The sequence below is a fragment of the Meriones unguiculatus genome, chromosome 20 (genome assembly GCF_030254825.1).
Source record: "Meriones unguiculatus strain TT.TT164.6M chromosome 20, Bangor_MerUng_6.1, whole genome shotgun sequence".
Taxonomy (NCBI): Eukaryota; Metazoa; Chordata; class Mammalia; order Rodentia; family Muridae; genus Meriones; species Meriones unguiculatus.
In genome coordinates this window covers 14499665-14520030 of record NC_083367.1, presented here as the reverse complement: position 1 = coordinate 14520030, position 20366 = coordinate 14499665, and the positions used below count along the sequence as shown (strand labels likewise).

Below are 20366 nucleotides of genomic sequence, written 5' to 3'. Positions count from 1 at the left end.
ATACCTATACTGTTGTTACAGTTTGTAACCTCAGGCCACTGAGCCTCAGCCAGGTTTGACTCTGGGTCTCTGACTGTGGAAGCTGACCCCTCAGTTGCCACCTTGTCTCTCTGGAGTCATTCAGATGAGGTGAGCTGCTCCCTCTCCTTCCCATGGAAGAGCTTACAGCTAAGGTTTATGAGTCCTCGCCCTGTATCAAATTTCTTAGTTATATTCCACAAAAACCTGGAGAGGACTCTCCGAAACAGCCTGGAATCTGGCCAGGTTGTACATTTAGACAAATATGCATTTGTGGCCTCTTCACATGTCAAGACCCGTGGAGCAATTAAGAACATAAGGGTAGGACATAAGGGTAGGGCGTAAGAGTGTTCCAGTCTTAGCAGTTGTGCGAGTTACTTCCTCTGGGAAAGGGAAATGATAGAACGCACGCTTGTTATTCTAACTGGCCTTCTGTTGCTGCAGTAAACACTATGACCACAGTCAACCAGGAGAGGGAAGGGCTTAACTTCTCCTTGCACTCACAGAGCAGTCCATCGCTGAAGGAAGTCCAGGCAGGATCAAGCAGGGCACATAGTAATGAACAGATAGACAAAATTCCCTATTTATATTTCTTCTATCAGAAAAAAGTACATTAGCATTTATGGACACAGTGGTGTCCCACAATTACATAGTGTATATTTATAACCTGTGGCTATATTGTATTACGTAGCAAAGGGGAATTCAGTTGCAGATAAGACTGAGTTTGTGAAACAGCTGACCATCACATGCAGGGAGAAACCTGGCTGGACCGTGTGTTATCATATAATATATATATTTTAAAGATTTATTATGAATGTTTATGTATGTGTCCCTGCACAGGTTAGAAGGGCGTCTGATCTGCTGAAACTGGAGTTATGGGTGATTGTGAGTTGCTGGTAGTGGGTGCTGGGAACCAAATTTGGGTCCTCTGGAAGAGCAATAGGTACTCTGAGTTTTTTGTATTGTTTTGTTGTTTTTGGTTTCTTTGGTTTTTTTGTTTGTTTGTTTTGTTTTGTTTTCCAAGACATGGTTTCTCTGTGTAGCCTTGGCTGTCTTGGATTTGTTTTGTAGACCAGGCTGACCTCAAACTCACAGTCATCTACCTGCCTCTGCCTTCCCGAGGCAGCCTGTTCATATTGTTTTTTAGCTTTATAGTTCTGCGCTTTTTTTCCCCCCACAGAAAACTAATGTGGGGAGTGAACCAAGTCTAGTATTTAGTAGTCTGTGGCAAAACTGAAGCAGAGCATCTGGTAGGGAATACTACCAAGGGAGTAGACGGGGCTGAAAGGGAAGGGCTTCAAGTACTAGAAGAAAAAGGTAGTTTCTGAGCCATGACATGACTGAGCAGTTCAGAAGACTACCCCAGGCTGTGCCGCAGCAAGTGCTACTACCTTGCTGTGGCAGGAGTTTTCCTAGCATTTGGCGGAGCCAAGAAGGGCATCACACATAGCAAGACAGTTTCGATGGAAAGGCTAGTGGGGGTGGGGCATGGAAACTATTAGATTCCACCTAATTTATTTCCATCCCTTCAGATGTATAGTGGACATTATGGAATGCAATAACTACCCAATGAGTATGCATTAACATATTATGTAGACAAATCCACTTCATTTTTTTTCTCAGAAAGTCAACTCATGTTTGAAGATTGCTACCAACAACTAAGAATACTTTTCGTAATTGGTTTACTCTTAATCACCCTGCAAAGTAGGTATGACTTCCAAGCATTTTTTTTTCATGATTTAATCCTACTTTCTAAGGTGTGTCACGCAGCCTAAGGCATTTTACAACAGTAATAAACTCTTAAAGAAGGTTAAGTCCTTTGGCCCTTTCTGAGTGCCTTGGAGAAAGCTTTTGTGGACTTTAGTCAGGGTTTCCACTGCTGTGATAAAAAAAAAAAAAAAAAAATAGCATGACCGAAAGTAGCTTGGGGAGAAAAGGGTTTATGTGGTTTACACATTCTGATCACAGTCCATCTTAGAGGGAAGGCAGGGCAGAAACTCAAGACTGGAACCTGGAGGCCGGAACTGAAGCAGAAACCATGGACGGATGCTGCTCGCCGCTTTACTTCTCGTGGCCTGCTCCGCCTTCTTTCTTACACATCCCAGGACCACCTGCCTAAAATTGGCACCGCCCACAGCGGCCTGGCCCTCCCACACCAATCATTAATCAAGAAGATGCTAGATAGACTTATCAGTAGGGTATCGAATGAAGGTATTTTCTCATTAAAGATTCCCTCTTCCTAGGATGGTCCCAGGCTGTGTCAGATTGACAAAGACCAGGCAGTACAGCACCCTTTCTAGTCTGACATATTTTTAGCCAGCCAAACTGGCCAGTGGATCAAAGCACGTTGTCCCAGGCTCAGGTTAGAGGATCCTAAAGGCAACGCGGCTCCTCCTGCCCCCACGTAGCTGCCTTTCCAGAGAAGACCGCCAGGGGACTCCGCTCTGAGCCGGCGAGCTGCAGTGGCGCCCGGGCGTGCTGCGCGGCGCGCTGGGTGCATGTGGGGGCCGCAGCAGAGCCGCGGCGGCTGCATCTGGAGTCGCGCGTGCCGGCCAGAAAGCCCTCGCGTGGATCTGCAAGCCTCGCTGCTCCGGCCGAGAGAACTCTCTCTTCTCCTCCGGCTCCAGAAGCTGCTGCCCGCGCGGAGGAAGCCAGCAGGGCCCTAGGCGGGAGGTTAAAACCCCACGGTAAGAAAGCCCTTCCGAGCGCGGCGCGGCGCGGCGGCGCGGTCCCGCAGCTTCCCGCTCCGGACTGTCCAGGAGGGCCGAGGTGCGGGCACACTTAGGGCGGGTCAACCGCGCCGACCCCAGGCGCCCTTGCTCGCCGCGAGCTTCCGGGGTCGGAGTCTGGCTTGGACCGGAGCTGGCTCCTAGGCTTCTCCTTGCCTCCCGGTACGCACTTCCCGGGCTGGAACTCGAGGCCAGTTCCCACCCAGGGGTCGGTGGCTTTGATTTGAAATACGCCCCCTTCGGGGTGCAGATCTCGCCCAGAACCATTCTGAATCGCGGGAGGGTGCGCTTGGCCTGAGGCGGCGGGAAGAGAAACTTTTATACAAGTGCATCTGTGCGCCCGGACGCTCCCGGGCTCCTGGACCCCAGAGCAGGCTCGGCTGCGTGGGGCTACGGCTCACCGGCTCGGCTTGTCCCCGGGCTACCGCTGCCTCGTGAAGGGAACGTCTTAAGAAAAAATAAGTCTTGCTCAACTTTTGGACCAACAACTGTCAAACCTCTGGAATCGCAGCCCCTCCCTTTCCTGCACCAGAGAAGGTGAAAAACTAAAACTTTGCCTTCATTTCTTCCTCCTCTCCCACCTCTGGACCCCCCAGGGCTGGGTGGTTAGTGATAAAGAGCGGCCCCGCCTCCAGGAGCGTGGCGGAGGCTCCAGACCGCTCAGGATCCCTCCCAACCCCCCTTCTGACCCCTCTGTAAGTCTTCCCGGCGGGGACCAGGCGAGAGCGCCGATCTCCTTTAACCGGGTGAATGGCCTTTTGTTTCTGCGCGGTTCCACTATTGTTGCGCCTCTCACATCTGGTGGGGCTCCGGCGGAGAGAGAAACCCCTTTCGCCCCTCGCGGGGCCTTCCACGCTGGCCTCTGCGCGGGCTCAGGTCAGGGATCCCCGCCGGGGAAGAAGGGGGATCGGGACTGGGCTAGGCCGCCCCACCCGGGACTTGCGGTTAGAGGGCGGAGGGAAAGTTGTTCCGGCCCCGCCTCCTGGTCTGCTTGTGGCCCAGGGCGCATTTCTCAGATCTTATCCGCAGCGATTCTGAGACGGGTGTCGGGTGTGGATTGAGGGAGTGGAAGCGAAGGAGATCAGGGAGGGCTCCAAAGGACTTCCAGTGGCTAGCCAGACGCGTGTGGATGTCCCACAGCCCGGGCGACGGGCGGGGCATCTCATCTCGACCTAGAGTTCAGGGGATTCTCCAGGGCTGCGGGGCAGGCTGTTGACCACAAGATAACCTGGGAAGGCTGCAGAGCTTGCCTGGAAATAGTGGTGTCGTGACAAGCTGTGAAATGGGCTTCTGACTTCACCTAAGACCCCAAGTTTAAGTCCCAGGGTCCTCCCAGCGATGTAGAAGAAGCAGGCCACGAGTACTCACTGCAGATGGCAGAGGAGGCCAGAGCACTGGTTTTCAGTTGCTTGAGAACAGGTGGTTTGGGGTAGGCCCTGCTTCTCCAGAGGGAGGCGCCCGTTAGACTACAGAGGTCGGGTTTCCCAGAACAAATTAGGCGCTCAGACCTAGAGCAGTTAGCGAGTGTGGGTTATTTATTAAGAAGTCTTGGCAAGAGCAAAGCCGCCTCCCAAAGCCGGCAGGGACCGGAACGTCCAGAGAATTGGCCAGAGGAGGTTTGATCTTGTACTGTTGGGGCTGGTGCTGCCGATGTCTTTTTTCTTTCCTGTAGAATTCCCAATCTTAGTCCTTCTAGGAGATGCAGAAACATTCTTTTCCGCTTCTCGGTTTTGATACCCTCTCCCACCCAGTGGAGGAAGGGAGGCTTATGTTTGGGGCTACCTGTGACCTATGTACCTCTCCTCCACCCTTGCTGGCGTGTTAAGCAAACGGCCTTACTCTCCAGGCTTCATTCAGACATTCTGGGCTCTGAGCAGGTCTGCTTTGCTCTTTACTAACTTAAAGGTACTCTGAGAGACTGTTAACGTAAAAGAGGGTATCTGGAGAAACCCGCGATTTCTACGTGTTGCCGGTGGGGCGTGAAAAGAGTAACAGCAAGTTCTCTGAAGTACTCAACACACTCATGATAGGGGCCGCGGCAAAATCGGATTTCTTTGAAATTTGACAGTAGCAACAAAGTAACAAACAGGACCTGCTGATGAAGAGCTGCTTAGGTTCTGTTTGCTCAGGGAATACCAGAAGGCATCATTAAAACTAAATTCAGGGCTTGGCCCAGCCTGCCAGGAGGGAAACAATCATTATAGAGGAAAGTAAGTGTGTTCAATTTCTTTAATCTTAGAACTAAAAGACTTATCCAAAAAAAAAAAAAAAAAAAACGTAGGAAAAATAGAAAATTTGTAGGTGAAAAGTTAAAAACTATATATGCCACGCTCCGGTGAAGAGCAGTCTTACCCACTTATTTCTTTGAAATCCATCTCTGGAGACATGGTGGGATTGATACACTTTTTAGGCTACTGAAGCCTGCAGTATTGCCCACAATAAGCACATGCCAGTTTGTTCTCTTTCCCGTAATGTGAGAGCCTACACTGTACCCTCTCTCAGTGTTATCGCTGCTTTTCCATTTTGGTCGTGGTAATGGGAGAGGAATATTTTATTGCTACCTTATTTAGCACTTTTATAAAACTTGGAAGTGAGGGAAAACATTTTTATATGATACATTAACATTTCTTTATGTTGTTATGTCTTTTTGGTAGGATTGGTCTCTGATTTTTTTTTTTTCCAATTCTTTCTCCTCTCTCCTCGAAGTTTTGGGGATCGGTTTCAGGGCCCTTTCACTGTTCATCTGCTCGTCCACTGAATTGCATGCCACTTAGCTAGTTCTCTTCCCTTGCACAGAGCAGACACAGGATGGGGAGGGCAGCAGCTCTAACTGACTAAAGTCACTTGCTGGAGGCCAGGCAAAGGTGACAGGGAAACGAATGTGTTTGTCTGCGGCTTTGCAGTTGTATGTCTGTCCAGCCTCCTTCCCCACTGCCCTGATCCTAATCTAAACCGATGTGATTGTGTTTTTACCAAATAGATTATATTAACTCATTTTATTGTCTGATTCTTTTGCCAGTGACCTAAATGCCACAATCCACAACTTGCTTTGTTTTAACGTTTCTTCTAACTTTTTCACTGAACTTTTTCTTTTGCTTGCTGCAGACTTTCTTTGACTACACTGTCTTGAATGGTGTACTCGGAGTGTCTTGACTCTGAAGAGGTTAGCCACATGCTGGTAATAGCCTTAGCATAACATGTCCTGGAGGGCATTTGAACAGTCATAACCTTTATCTAAGTTCTTGCGTGAAGATGGAGGATTCTGAAATATGTAGAGGGGAAAAGGAGGAGAAAATTCACTTAGTTAGGTGGTAAGTCAAAACAGAAGAGTTAAGCAATCTGGATACAAACAGACTTCAAAAAGGTAAGTGATTTAGATACCAGATATTACTAGAATACCCAGTTTACCTAACTGATAGCACATAGCTTTCCAACTGGAAAAGTCGAACACGAATGTAAAATCCTCCCATTATATGACTCCATACATTTACTTTAGGTGCGTACACAAAGGAAACCACCCACTCTGAGAGACTATTACTGATTCCTCTGGCATTTTCTATGCTTTTCCCTAACTCCCACTGCAGATCTCAGGATCCAGTCAATCCATCATATCGTGCCTTATGCATGATAGACAAGTACTACCTATAACTGGGCTACATCCCGCAGCTTTTTCCACCCTTTTAGGTTTAGAAACTAAATAACATGCTCCAGGTGTAGTACATAAGCACATTAGACAGGCTCTCAGGTCTCCAGGGGCTTACTGGCCAGCTGATTCAACATCTATCCAAATTTCACAACAGAGCTTGACTTTTAAAGCAACAACTTTAAACTGCATCATTTCAAAGAATCGAACTGACAAATGATCTTAACATTTTTTTCCCTCTCTAGAAAGGAGGTGGTAAAAAATGAAAAGTTTAGATCAGGCGTGGTGGCACATGCCTGTAATCTCAGCTCTCCAGGAGGCAGAAGTAGGTAGATCTCTGTGAGTTTGAGGCCAGCCTGGTCTTCAAAGTACAGGATGGCCAAAGTTACACAGAGAAACCCTGTCTCAAAAACCCAATAAAGAAATAAAATAAATAAATAAAAGGGAAAAAAAAGGAAAGAAAATGGTCAAAAGACAAGAGAGAAGATGGAAAGGAAACCTCACTCCTTTTAAACACTCTCTAGTACTTCCTAAGAAAATTCCTGGGGTCACCTGGGCACTGATAACGGGGCCAGCATTGCCTCTTCTTAAAGAGATGGGTATGGTTGATATACCAAGGTCGAGCCTTGGAGAGCCCAGACATTACAGGAAGGACACTGAGGATACTGCCACGTCACATACAGCACCACCACGCTTAAGACAAAGGAGGGAACTATAGGAGAGCTGTAATTCTGAAAATATACCTCAGTGCATTTTGAGTAGTTTCTTGAAGTTGTAGAATATCATGAAACATCTCCTCATTTCTGCTCCCACAATCATCCAGGCACAGAAACTGTAGTTCTTCTCCCTCAGGAACTTTTTGATTCTGGTGAAATACTTGTTCAGTTCCAGGTAGACCCTCTGGAGGTCCTTTGGTGAAGTATGTTGCGGCTTCCTGTCCCCCTCTGTGTTCTCTTTCTCTTCATCCATAAAGCAGTCTTGAGCTTGCTGCACTTGCTCAAAAAGTCTCATTCTGATACGTTGCAGGCGTTCCTTTGTCACAGGGGAGATGGAGCCGTTGTGACTGAAAATATTTAGTGCCTCAATAGATAGACGATAGAAGGCCTCCTTCATGTCCCCTTTCACATTCTGGATGTATGACAGAATTTCTTTAGGAAACTCAAAATCCTTGATTTCTTTTAGACATTTCAGGGGAGAGCTGCTGCTGATGCTGCCCAGAAGTTTCACACTTTCCAAGATGGCATTATCCAGATGAACACAGTTCAGAGACTGGATGGGCAAAATGAATAGAGCCACAAGGACCACCAGCCATAAATGCTTCGGGGTCATCGTGGCCTTGGTGCTCAATATTAAAAAAACAAAAACAAAAACAGAAACAAAAAAACAACAACAAATCTACAACATCCAGGATTAGCAGTGATGTTTTCGCTTCTCTTTCATGGTCTTATATACCATCAGCAGGAGGAGTTTTCTCCCGTAGATTTCACAGTCCTTTGCCTGCCTGCAGGCATACTTTTTCTTTTTAAGTGAGTAAGGCATTACTTTAGGTTCCCAGGTGACCCATCCCCGCACTGAGGAAGACTCATCATAATAAAACTGACACACAGGGGTTGGCCGTGTAGCTTAGCTGTAGAATGTTGGTCAAGCACATGCGACGCCCCCAAGTTCAGTTCCCAACACTGGAAAAAAAGTCACTAAACTCATATCAAAGGCATAATGATCCTTCTGGGAAATATACTTTTGAATCTACTCCTATAGTCAAATTTCTGTTTTAATTAAATTAGTCATTAACCAAATGACTGTGATTACCGATGACTAAAGATCACTAGCAATAACATAATTTAGTTTCCCCCAATCTTGACAAATTAAGCTTCTGTATTTAGAATTTTTTCTTTTCTTTTCTTCTCTTTTTATTTTTTCCTTTTTAATTTTTATTTTTTTCTTAATTTTTCTGGATCTCAAAAAAGATGATGAGCCATAGTTGTCAACACAGCTCTAAAAAATGCAGGGTGACGTTGGCTTAGTTTCTGTTGACACTGGAGATGAATCTTCATAGCCACCCCTTCCTTTCATTGTATTCATCTCTGGGTTGCATGTCATATACCTAATCTTAGCAGTCTTCTGGTGGGTTGGATATTGAGAATATTTTTTTCTGCTTCTTTGTTTCTCTGTTGTAGCGTCATGAAGTTTCTTTCTTGTACACTTTGGATACAGATTTAGAGGAGATAGAGTGCTTAAAAACTCTTACTTCATCATCTTTCCTTCTTACTTGTTGGTTCTGGAATCTGTGGAGTATTTCATTTGTTCTGGTTGTTTTTCACCCATAAGGCATCTAGGTAGAAGGTCACCACTTCAGCCAGCTAACTCATATCCAGTCTGCTATGACTACGCTATGATGCCTGTCTGCCATCGGTGCTGTTTGCTGTGTTTGGCCAAATAATCTTTTTTGGATTATGGTCTTATCAAATGGATTCCTGTCTTTAAGAAAGTAAAATAGGATGACTTTAAAAGACTTAGCTTATGTTATTTTTTGTTTAAAACAAGGAAATTAATGGATTTTCAGTGGCATTCTCTTGAAATGGGAAGTAACTAGAGTTCAACAATAGCAGACAGTGACTGAAAATTTGGCCTAAAATTTCTTCTTAAGCATTTGGTTGCAGCAGAAGCTAGTTGTGGATGACTTTCTTGAACTCTTGGTTATTATGGACTGGCTTCTTCAAAACAGGAAATGTTGCTTATATTCTTCTTTATGTAAATTCTAATTTCATAGATAGTTTCTCTGCATGGCTGATTGTTAAAAACAAAATCAGGAAAAGAGTTTTTTTTTATATGAGATTATACATTGATTTCAATCATTTGACTGTCATAGGGGACAAAATGGTGACATTGATCAAAATCATTTATAGTTTGCATATGCATTGTCTTTGACTCAGTAATTCCTTCTCTGAGAGTTTCTTCATCCTCTTGCCCGAAGAATGATGCTGTCATCAAAGACTTGGAAAACAAGGTAATAGACACTTGGTTAGGTAAAAACATCCATAGACAATTTCTGCACAAGCACTAAAAGGTATGTCTGGAAATATATTTGGCCACTTGGCTGACTCTATTTTCTTTTTTAAAAAAACCTTTCTTGGTAGGATGGAGTCTAGTTGCATTCTTGTTAAGTGTGGGTATTTGCATACTTGGACAGAAAAGAACCTTGAGATATATATCCCAAAAGTTTTGAGTCTTATCACTGGATTGGAAAAATTAGTGATTTTTATTCTTTTACTTTTATTTGCCTATTAAGTTTTCTGTGGTCAGCAAGTGTATTCTTACTTAAAAAGCAAATGTTTTTAAGAGAAGGTATAGTTAACAAAGAAAGATGTTGTATATGTGACACAGAATCAATAAACTTAAACCTATCTACTTAAAAAGAAAATGTAAATTCCCCTAAGTCTTGGCTCTAGTTGAGTTGCTGTTAACAACGTAGAATTATATGAAAGCCGAGGGTACTGATCTCATAGCTTTTTATACAGAAACACTTCTATGCATATCTATACACATTGTGATCACACACATACACACAGTGTCCATAAGGGGCAAGCACCCCGAAGGCTGTGCTTTCTTACATAGCTCGTGTAATTTCTACCTAAACCATCTAGGTCAAGCAGTTCCAGGTAGAGCTGCCTATCATTTGGGGCTTTTGCCTGCCTTGCCTTCTTTAATTATACGTTTCGAAGTAAATTTAAAACATGCCTCTCCAAGCACCCCAGTTCACTCTGCTGCTTACTATACTTTGTACCTGTTTTAGACAGTTCAATGACGTGCAGTTGTCTTGCTTCAAAACCTCTCTGTAAGTGTTTGGCACATGTGACTCATGACCCGGGTCCTGCAGAAGGAAGAATACAGTGTTCTACCTGGTGTCAAGAAACTCACAATTACAGACATGGAATTGTGGATGGACCACATTCTCCAGGCGCTGTAAATATTAATGTGGGCTAGTACTGCCAGTATTCGTGACAAAGAAAAAAAAGGTAGTTGGCCTGCATGCTCGCTTCTGTCTGGCCGTTAGGATTGCCTGACTCAGTAAGAAAATCCATAGAATAAGCCTGCAGTGTTTCAGATATGCCTGCACTAAAAGAAAACCCTGTCTCCCGTTGAACTCAGATCCAAATTTATCTTGCTGTCTCTATTTTATCTGGCATCCTCACTGACCATGAAAGCTCCCACTGATCTCTGAGGGAGCTCAAAGAAGACACTCCCTCCAGAAGCCTTTTCTCTCCATCTCCTGAGAGCTTCATGTCACTTCATTTCTTAATGTTGACATCACTATGGACCGACACAAATGTCAGCGCATGCTCCAAAGGGGGCGAGTGTGTACACACATGAGCACGCTCATACGTAGTTGCTAATTGCTCTAATTGGGAACATGACTGTATCATCAGTGACTTGCTCAGGCCATCTGAATGTACCACAGAATTTGGAGACTGAAAAGACTAGTGAGGAAACGTTTTCTTTTTCATATACACATTTGTCACAGCTGTTCACACTGCCATTAGCAGGACCATGCCAACTCTGTGCCCTTGATACCTGCCTTTGTTTCCTAGCGTGCTCTGAGGGAACACAATTAACCAGATGAGCTGTGTGTGCAGTCCTGCGGAGTATAAGGCCAACGCTGATGAGCAAGACACTTTTTTTTTTTGACAAAATGGACATTGGACATTTCATTGGACATTTCAGGGGAGACAGACCAGTTTGGGTTTGCCTGGGTGGCCCGTGGTGTCTGGTGAGATTTATTGCTCTCTCTGAAAGGACAGGTTTCCAGTCTGGTAACGTGTTCACCATCTTTGTTACTCAGTAGCTCAGTGTGGGTCATTCCAGCTGTCCCGTGTTGGCGGTAGTCGAGCCCAAAGGCAGTACGCTTCTGTTAGGTGGGGCCTGGCTGCGCAGCGTGTTTATGCCAGAGCAGCTCGTGGGCTCTGCCAGATCATCCTCCTGCCCCCCTTGCCTGGTTAGCTCCTCACAGGGTCATTGGTCCCTTCCTTGATTGTGGATCCCTTGCACCCAGTGTAAGGGATCGATGACTGTACCAGCCACAATACCGGCACATTGTGACGATTCAGTCCCTTCAGGGAAAGCAAGGCCAGAAAGGGAAGGAAGGTTACCTCTCAGCTTTCCCCAATCCCCTTCCCCATCGTACAGGTAGTTCTCAGGCTGGCAGGTGGCCTTGTTTCCGTCTTTCTCCTGTCTAAGCCCAGGTCCGGGATGGCAGATGCAGCAGCTGGTTTGTGGGTTGCTACCTTTCAAATGTCCTATACAAACCACAGAAACTGAGAGATCTGGATCTCGACAGATGCGGATAGGAGCCCTTGGATTTCTTAAATCCTGAAAACAAGGTTATCAAAACTGTGATGGCTTTGACACTTCACCCTGGAAGTGTGCCTCTGGAACTGTATGCTATCATCTGCATGTAGTGGTTTTAAAATACAGATTGGAAGTTCTTTATGAAGATGAGCCCAGGACAGATAGTTCACCAGGTCTGGCCCATGACTGACCTAGGTACCTTGTATAGCGCCTGGCGCATGGTAAGTGCCCAATATTTGTTGAGTGACTAAATAAAAATAGCAAAGCCATGTTTTGATGATGGGGTGTTAGACATTGGCTTCCTTTTTGTTTAGGGAGGAGGAGGACAAGTTGTTGTTGTGGGTAACTGAGGAATTCACAGAATGATAGACGGCAACTGAAGCGGCCATCACTATTTGTGGCACTTCTTTGAACTGCTCAAGGCTAGTTATGTCATAAACAGTTTTGTAACTTCAGCGATATCTTGGGTTCATGTTTTTGGGTTGATTCATGTCTTCTTCTCCAGACTAGAAATGTGACTTACACAGTTTTGCAATCAGAACACCAGCTGTTTGTTGAACAAAAATAGCTGTGGGATTTCCTATGTTTCTCAAGTCTGCTTGTATATCACCTTGTATGGGCAAAGTGTGAAAGATGCTGACTTCACTGACCAAGGCTTTGTATTAGTGTTTGCAGCAGCTATCATTCATCATATCACTTGAGAGAGGCCCTTTAGACTTACCAACACCAGTTCTCTTCTGCAACCGTTCTAAAGGCTGTGCATTATTACAGCTTCCTGCACAAGAATGATCAGAACGTTAGAAACTGAGCCCTGACCAAAGAAATGTGTGATGGTGGAGTACGTGTGTAAGGAAATAAATGTGCAGCGTTAATGAAGACCATGTTGACCTGGGGGGTGTGAGACTAGCTTCCACCTGCTTCCTTGTTCTCCTGTCTGGGGCATTTTGCCCTGGGGTGGCAGTAAGACTTTCAGAGGATAGTGGTAAACTATGTCACCCACCAGGACCATCTTTATCTCTCTGCAGCGGGTCCCGGTGGACGAGGGTGTCCATCTGGTAGTGGAGGAGAAACGCTGATTGTGGGCTGAGCAATGGGACAGGATGGTTCATTTCTTGGTCCATGGAAGAGGCCCCGTCCTCTCCTAATCACTGTTGGCTTGTTTGTGGTCGTGTTTCTTGTCATTAATGAAGAGCAGGCAGCTTTGTAGAAAAACTCAAGGGAGCTTTCTTTAGATCGGCAGAATGCTGACTCATCCAATGCAAATCATAGACCTTAGCAATGGTGGCAGTGGGAGTAGGGTCTTGGGATAATTTGGTTCCAGCAGGAGGGGAGAAGGGGGTCTTTTCTTGTCTGCTCTCCTGACCTGAGGCAGCACTGAAGCACAGGCTCTTAATCATGGAGTATATAAACCTTGAGGAGAGAGGGGTGAAGTGACTGACTAAAGGTCACTGTGCTATTTAGGGCAAATGGGGCTGGGCCAGGGAGTCCTCACCTGACTTTATCAGCCTAAGTTTCCCATTGTTGTGTGACGATCTCCGTTCCTTCTGTCTCTGCACATGGGGCCTCCCTCATGCTAAAAGAACGGGCGTTGTAGAGACTCCAGGTTATCTCTGTGGCCACCCAAGCTTCTTCAGCTGTCAAAGGGTTTCTCAGTTCTGGGAGGGATTCTTGATAACGGAAGCTGAACTAGGCCTGAGACTCCCAATACTCTCTAATCTTACTTTGAATTGTACGAATTAAAACTTAGTTTCTCAGTCTCCAGGACCTGATGATATCATATTTACAAGAAACAACACAAGTATCAGTTTAGCCCCAAAGTCATGTGCTGGGAGAAGTAGCTTAGAAAGGGTGGCCTGAGAGACGCCAAACTTTCTTCCCTATATGAAATTCATTTATTTGCTCATTTTCTTTTTTCCTTATTGTCTCAAAGTATATCATCGGATACATCAAATTATGCATAAAATTGTTTCATTAAACTTACCTTATACATTGAGCACATAGCGTGCATAAACATTTAAAGAATGAATAAATATATTGTAGTATGTTAACCCGCATATACTTTCCATTTCAGATCATTTTAATAACTAAGCTTTCATTAGACCTGTGTGACTATGAGTACATCTCTAGAACTGTTTGTGCTTTGCAACTAGGGAGCGGTTAGCATTTGCTAGAGGAAACGCTCACTAGTGGCAGCGCTCACAATCTGATAACATGACCAGATAGGTTATCTTGCAGAGTCATCTGTACAGGTGTCAACAGTAATAAAGGCTTCTAGTAAGTTAGCGAACGCTAAGCCCTAGCGTTTTACTGGTTTTCGCTGTTGTTGTTGTTTTTGTTTGTTTTCTGTTTTAGTTGGTGGCAGTACTGGGAACCTAACCCGAGGCCTTGTGCATGCTAGGCACGTACTCAACCACCGCTGAGCTATATATTATATATATATAATAATATATATATAATGCTCTTCATTAATATATATATATATTCCCAGCTCTTTACCTGAGTTTTTAAAAATTCCCGTAGCCATCATACAACTAAGAATCATTGTCCTCAATTTAAAAGGAAGGAAATGGAAGATTTGAAGTGCTGAGCAACTTACCAAGGTAACAGGAGCAGAGATCCACCATAACTATCTTCAGTACTTGTACGGCCACGTAGTCTCTTTAGAGGCCAGGGTTGGAACGAGTTTAAAGTTCACTGTACTTATGCATTAACAGACTCCTGAAAGCATGTGAAGCTGCTTAAAGGAATACATACTGCGAGGGAGAAAGTAATTAAAGGGGGCTGGAGAGAAGGCTCAGCAGTTAAGAGCTCTGTCTGCTCTTCAGAGGACCTGGGTTCAATTCCCAGCACCCACGTAGTGGCTCACAATTGTCTGTTAATCCAGTTCCAGGGGGTCCGGCACCCTCACACAGACACACACGCACACAAAACACCAGTGCACATAATAAAAAAAAAAGTCACTAAGAAAAATAATTAAAAAAATCAAATTTGAGGGAAAATAAGAGGAAGTCAGGGATCTAACCAGGATGTATGAATGCCGTAATGTGCAATGCCATTACTGCAGACAGTTTTAAATGTGTCTCTGGGCTTTCCACCAACACTGAGAAAAGATAATATAATCTGTTAAAATGTTCACAGTATGTCAAATGAAGAGGCGAGCAAGGCTAAGTGTTCAGTAGAAGCCAAACCCCTCCCTGGTGCTGTTTTTCTGGCAGAAATGTTCTCTAAGGGCCTTCCAGAGAGAGCTCTGGAGGCAGCCTAAGCCAAGATCCCCTCCCTTTACCTCCTTACAGGAATGTCACCCCCAAGAACTTTGCTGAGCTGGTTCTTGAAACTGCTCTGGGCAAGCTGCTGTCACTGCCAGCTCCTTGGCAGGCCATGTGTGGAGCTCAGTGGTTTCTCTCCTGTTCAGCTGCAGGAGAGAGTCCAGCAGTTCGCTGGGCTGGGGAAGCATTTCTCTGTCTTCCGAAGCAAGGAAAACTGCGCTCACACGCTGGCATTCTCAGGGGCACTTGATGTGGAGAGACTGCCCTTATGTTTCCAGAGTCTGGTCCAAGCCTGTGTTTCCCATTAGCGGCACCAGCGATTTTGGAGGAAATAATTTGTAGGCACCAGTCTCTACCATTTAGTCAGACCTGGAAAACGGGCTACCCTGTCACAATGACCCGGTAGCCGTTAACAAACAGAGCTGAAAGTCATGCTGGACTTCTATGTCATTCCTGGATTTGATGGGAATACTGCAATACATATTTTCAACTTCCAAGGATGTTCCTATGTGCAACAATCTTTCTTTCTCTCTCCGAGTTTCTTTACAAGTTGGATGATGTAAAGTTCAAAGCCAGGACAGCTTCATGTCTCCAATTACAACAGCTACTTAAATTTTGACACGCATTTTGCAATTACCAGTTTTCTACTTCTGTTGTTAAGAGTAAAACTCAGTGTGAAAGGGACTATATGAATGGCCTCAGACAGTTTTGTATTCCCAGGTGACAAGCCATTTAGTTTGCACCCTTGGGCTCTCCCTGTAAAGCAGGACAGGACAGTAACAGTCATTGCCAAATTGATAATCTAGTTTTTCCTGGATGGTCCCCATTGCTAGGTCATCTAAGTTGAAAATATGTGTTGCTGGCACATTTCATCTGTTCAGCTATCCTTCTTTGAGGGTATGATGTTTGATCAAGGTATTAAAATGGGAAAGGGTGATGGCTGAAGGTTCATAGCATCACAAACAACCAGGATTTCAGACTAAAAATAAAATTACAGGATTTTATACATTTTATGAATAAAACAAGCAGGGCAAGAGGATAACTGGGTAAAGGGATAGGTAATCTCACACTCGAGGAGAAACATGTTCGCCATGTAAAGAGCTGAAAAGAAAGTATTTGGGTCTAAAAGGACAGGAAGCTTAAATGTGGCGGGGCAATAAAGTTGAGGTGTTTAAACACAGGAGAGTAGATGGCAGGAAGGAAGGAAACAGAGCAGGTACCAGAGTGGTTGGTGTTGCACGAGGCACAGCAGGCCAAACACAGTTCATGTTCTACTGTAAGACCAGTGAAACTACATGGAAGGAGTTTTGAGCAGGAGAGCTACGGTATCCTGTGACATGTGGTTTTGAGAAATAATTTGCGGGGCTGTATGAGCAGACATGGAAGTAAGGAGTCCAAACCTAACGATGTTTCACTGGGCCTGATGAGCTCCTACAGATAAAGATAGAAGCAGAGGTGGAGAGAGGAAGACATGAAGCACGTTCTTATTAGTTGCCTCTGATGGATTAGGTCCACGCTAACTTCTGTGATCTTCAAGGAGGGTCTCCTTTGATGATAAATTAGCATGATTGCTTTGTAATAGTCAGAACATAATCTCTCATAGCATTTCATCTTTAGCTGGATGATCTTAAGTTAGGTTTGGTGCCTAACATCTAAGGCAGTACTATAAATAATTTACTTAATTGATCTTAGGCAGGGCTTGGGACTTGGATTTCTCATGTTTCCTTATAGGCTTGAGCTCCTGAGAATATGCCCTTGGAGTAGTTCTTAGGTATAGACAAAATAATAATAATAATAATAGTCATATCCTTGTATATTTTAATATTTAAATAGGATGTTTCATGTGTACTGGACAGCCAATGACAGCATTCTTTAGTCAAATCATATAAATCAAATCTTTGTAACTTTATTTCCAGGAGATGCATTGCCCTCTTCGGACCTCCTCAGACACCAGGCATATATGTCGAGGACAGACATAAATGCAGGCAAACATCCATACAGATTAAGTAAAAGTCTTAAAAGAAAAGAAAATGATCTTTATTTGTTATTAAATATAAGTGAGTATATCTAACAACATAAATTTCCTCCAATTTGATTATGAAGGAAAACCCCAGAAATATTTTTAAATCATCTAACTCAGTCTACACTCCCATGAAACACTGCTGCTCGGGGGTTGGGCTGGGACGGGACCTCCGTTTACTTGAAGTTAAGCTGTGGCTGCTTTCCTTGAATCAGAGATGTCAACTGAAATGAAAATTTCATATTTTTAAGCAAGCTTTCATTGTTCTCCTAAATTTTTGGCATATTGTGTGGATTAACTGTAGCAGAATCTAGTCTATGGGGCCTGAAGAGATGGCTTAGTGGAAAAATTCTTGTTCTTTTTTTTTTTTTTTTAAGATTTATTTATTTTTTTATGTATATGAGTGTTCTATCTGCATTTACATCTGCCAGAAGAAGGAATCAGTTCACATTATAGATGGTTGTGAGCCACCATGTGGTTGCTGGGAATTGAACTCATGACCATTGGAAGAGCAGACAGTGCTCTTAACCACTGAGCCATCTCTCCAGCCCCAAATTCTTGTTCTTACAGAGGACCCCCATTCCGTTCCCAGCACTCACATGATCTACAAAGTGAGTCCTGACAGTCGAGGCTACACAGAGAAACACACATCTCCCCCTGCCCTCCCCAAGAAGGAAAAGTACTACCATTTGCTTTCTTTATACCTTGCTGTGCGTGTGTATGTACGTGTATATAGTATATGTTTGGGCTATAAATGATAAAAACCTACTTTATTTTGTCAATTTAAAAATAATCATGAGATTGCTAACAAGGAAGGAAAGAAAGAAAAAAGAAAGGAAGGAAAGAAGGAAGGAAGGAAGGAAGGAAGGAAGGAAGGAAGGAAGGAAGGAAGGAGGGAGGATGTGGTAGACCTCATGGCCATGTACCTCATGCACAAGGCTTGATGCCCAGCACCACAGTCAGAAAGAGAGGTAAGGGTGGTGTACTGGCTGATTTTATGTCACCTTGACACAAGCTATAGTCATTGGGAGGAGGGGACCTCAACTGAGAAAATGTCCCCCTAAAATTAGGCTGTACAAAAGCCTGTAGAGCATTTTCTGAATTAATGGTCGATGGGGAAGAGCCCAGTCTATTGTGTGTGGTGCCATCCCTGGGCAGATGGTTCTGGGTCTGTAAGAAAGGCTGAGCAAGACATGGGGAAAAAGCCAGTAGGCAGCACCCCTCCATGACCTCTGCATCAGCTCCTGCCCCTAGGTTCCTGCCCTGCCTCAGTTCCTGTCTTGACTTCTTCATGATAAACAGTGCTGTGGACTTCTAAGCAGAATAAACCCTTTCCTCCCCAAGTCAAATTTCATCGTGGTGTTTCATCACAGCCATAGTTACCCTGACTAAGACAGGTGGGCAGGGACTGAGCGTGGCCATCACTAACATTCTTCTTAGCACTCTGGCACTCAGGCACAACACTGCATTATTATAACAGAAAATTCTGCACGATGGATATTTTAATAGTTGAAGAACCACAGCTGACAAGGATTGCATAACTTGGCAAAAGTCACACAAAACTAGTCTGTGTGGTTTTCTGTCAAGCTGTTATTATTTAAGTAAAAAATGTCTTGAATGTGTCATGATGCTTTGTTTTTTCTTAATAAAAAAATTGTCCCCTAATAGCAGGGACACCCCTCGCCTGCCAAAAATAATATTTTTGTAAGCAAGAATTTTATAGGCTTCCTGGCAGAGATCCCCTTCTCTCTCCTTGCAGTGCAGGGCCTTTCTTCAGGGGCGCTCAGGAAGACGCTGGGACCTGTGTGAGAAACCCAGCCTCGTGCAGGTGGGACCTCTATCTCACACATGCTCCAGGGAGTGGTGGGATTCACTTCTGTCCCCTGTGGCCAGTGTAACAGGGGCTGCTGCCCATTGAGAGAGAAGGGCCAGAATCTGTCACATTCTTTGCACTATTCAGGCATCTCATCCTACGGTGGAGCTAAGTTGTGGGCAGGCCCAGAAGCCTCATGTAATTAAAATGAAACCTATGGTTTTTCTCTTTCCGGCTCACCCCCTCTCCCCTCCATCCTTCCCTTCCTGCCTCCCCCTTCCTTCCTCCCTCCCTTCATTTTCATTCTTTCTTTGTATATTGGGTTTCCATAATGCATTTTCATGCGTATCTTGTTTTTGTTGGTGCTCCTCCCCCACTCCCTTCCCTCAAATCCCTGCCTCTCCCTGTTTGTCCCCTTCCTGCTCAAAGTAGCCCCAGCTCCACTTCTGTGTCACACCTGTTCTGTTACTCACCCTCTCTGCTCTCCTCACTTACTGTAAGATCTCCTTTTTCCCCTATTATGGCCTATTCCGTACCCACACAAACACATACACAAGAAAGTTAAACTCTGGAGTCTGCCGTGATAGAAAACATGTGGTCTTTGACTTTCTTGAATCTGGAACACCTTCCTTAATACAATAATTTTTAATTCCACCACTTTCCAGCAAGTGTCATAATTTCATTTTTCTTTACGGCTGAATAAACTTTCGTTGTACGTGTTTTCACTCTCCGCTCAGCTGTTGATGGCCAGTAAGCTGCTTCCATTTCCTACATGTTTGAACAGTGCAGCAGTAAACACAGATGTTTGAGTGTGTCCGCGGTAGAGCTTTGAATTTGTGCCCAAAAGCTAAGTCATATGGTAGTTGTGTTTTCTTCTTAGAGACTGCCTCCCATAATGGATATACAGCTTGCATTCCAGTCTCCCAGTTTCCCAACATTTGTTGTCATTTATTTTCTTTCTCACTTTTATTTTATTTTTAAAAATTGTGTGACTTGTGGAGGGGTCAGCCATTGGAGTCCAAACCCATGGGAATCATGGGCAGTTGTGGCATGCCCCTATTAGTGCTGGGAACTGAACTGAGGTCTTTGGACAGGCAGTGTACACTCTGACCACTGAGCCATCTCTCCAGTCTCCTTGCTATCTTAATGACACCCGCTCTAACTCAGGTAAGGTAGAATGGTAAGAGAGCTTTTCGCTTGCAGTTCCCTCTTAGCTAAGATGTTAAAAAATATTCCGTAACTATTTGTGTTTCTTCTTTTGAGAACTATCTGCTCATTTCACTGACCCTCTTATTGACTTGAAAATTTAGGTGCTTTAATTTTGTGTTTAATTTTGGCAGTTCTTCTAGATAGTAATGTTCCATTTGAAATAAAACAGGCAAAGATTCTTTTTCCTGTTCTGTAGGCTATCTTCTCAGCATGCCAATTGCTTCCTTTGCTATGAAGAAATTTTTTAATTTCATAAAATCTCATTTGTCACTTTTTGAGGTTATTTGCTATGCAACTGAAGTTTTGTTCACAAAGTTCTTAC

At 44.3% G+C, this 20366-nt stretch overlaps 2 protein-coding genes across 5 annotated transcripts in view; one reads left to right on the top strand and one right to left on the bottom strand.

Moving 5' to 3' along the window:
* The first annotated feature begins 2567 nt into the window (after positions 1 to 2567).
* Mob3b (MOB kinase activator 3B) overlaps positions 2568 to 20366 on the top strand; it is a 182048-nt gene continuing 164249 nt past the window's right edge. For 2 of the 4 annotated variants that reach the window (XM_060373400.1, XM_060373397.1), the window contains exon 1: positions 2568 to 2705. The gene's annotated coding sequence lies outside the window, so the exon portion shown is untranslated. Of the gene's footprint in view, positions 2706 to 3157; positions 3285 to 3491; positions 3624 to 20366 lie in introns of those variants that run through there. The other 2 variants (XM_021642682.2, XM_060373398.1) reach the window with 2 other exon arrangements.
* On the bottom strand, positions 7135 to 7812 carry Ifnk (interferon kappa). Its single transcript, XM_021642683.2, has one exon. It carries the CDS (start codon positions 7717 to 7719, stop codon positions 7135 to 7137), a length of 585 nt encoding a protein of 194 aa, XP_021498358.1. The 5' UTR covers positions 7720 to 7812.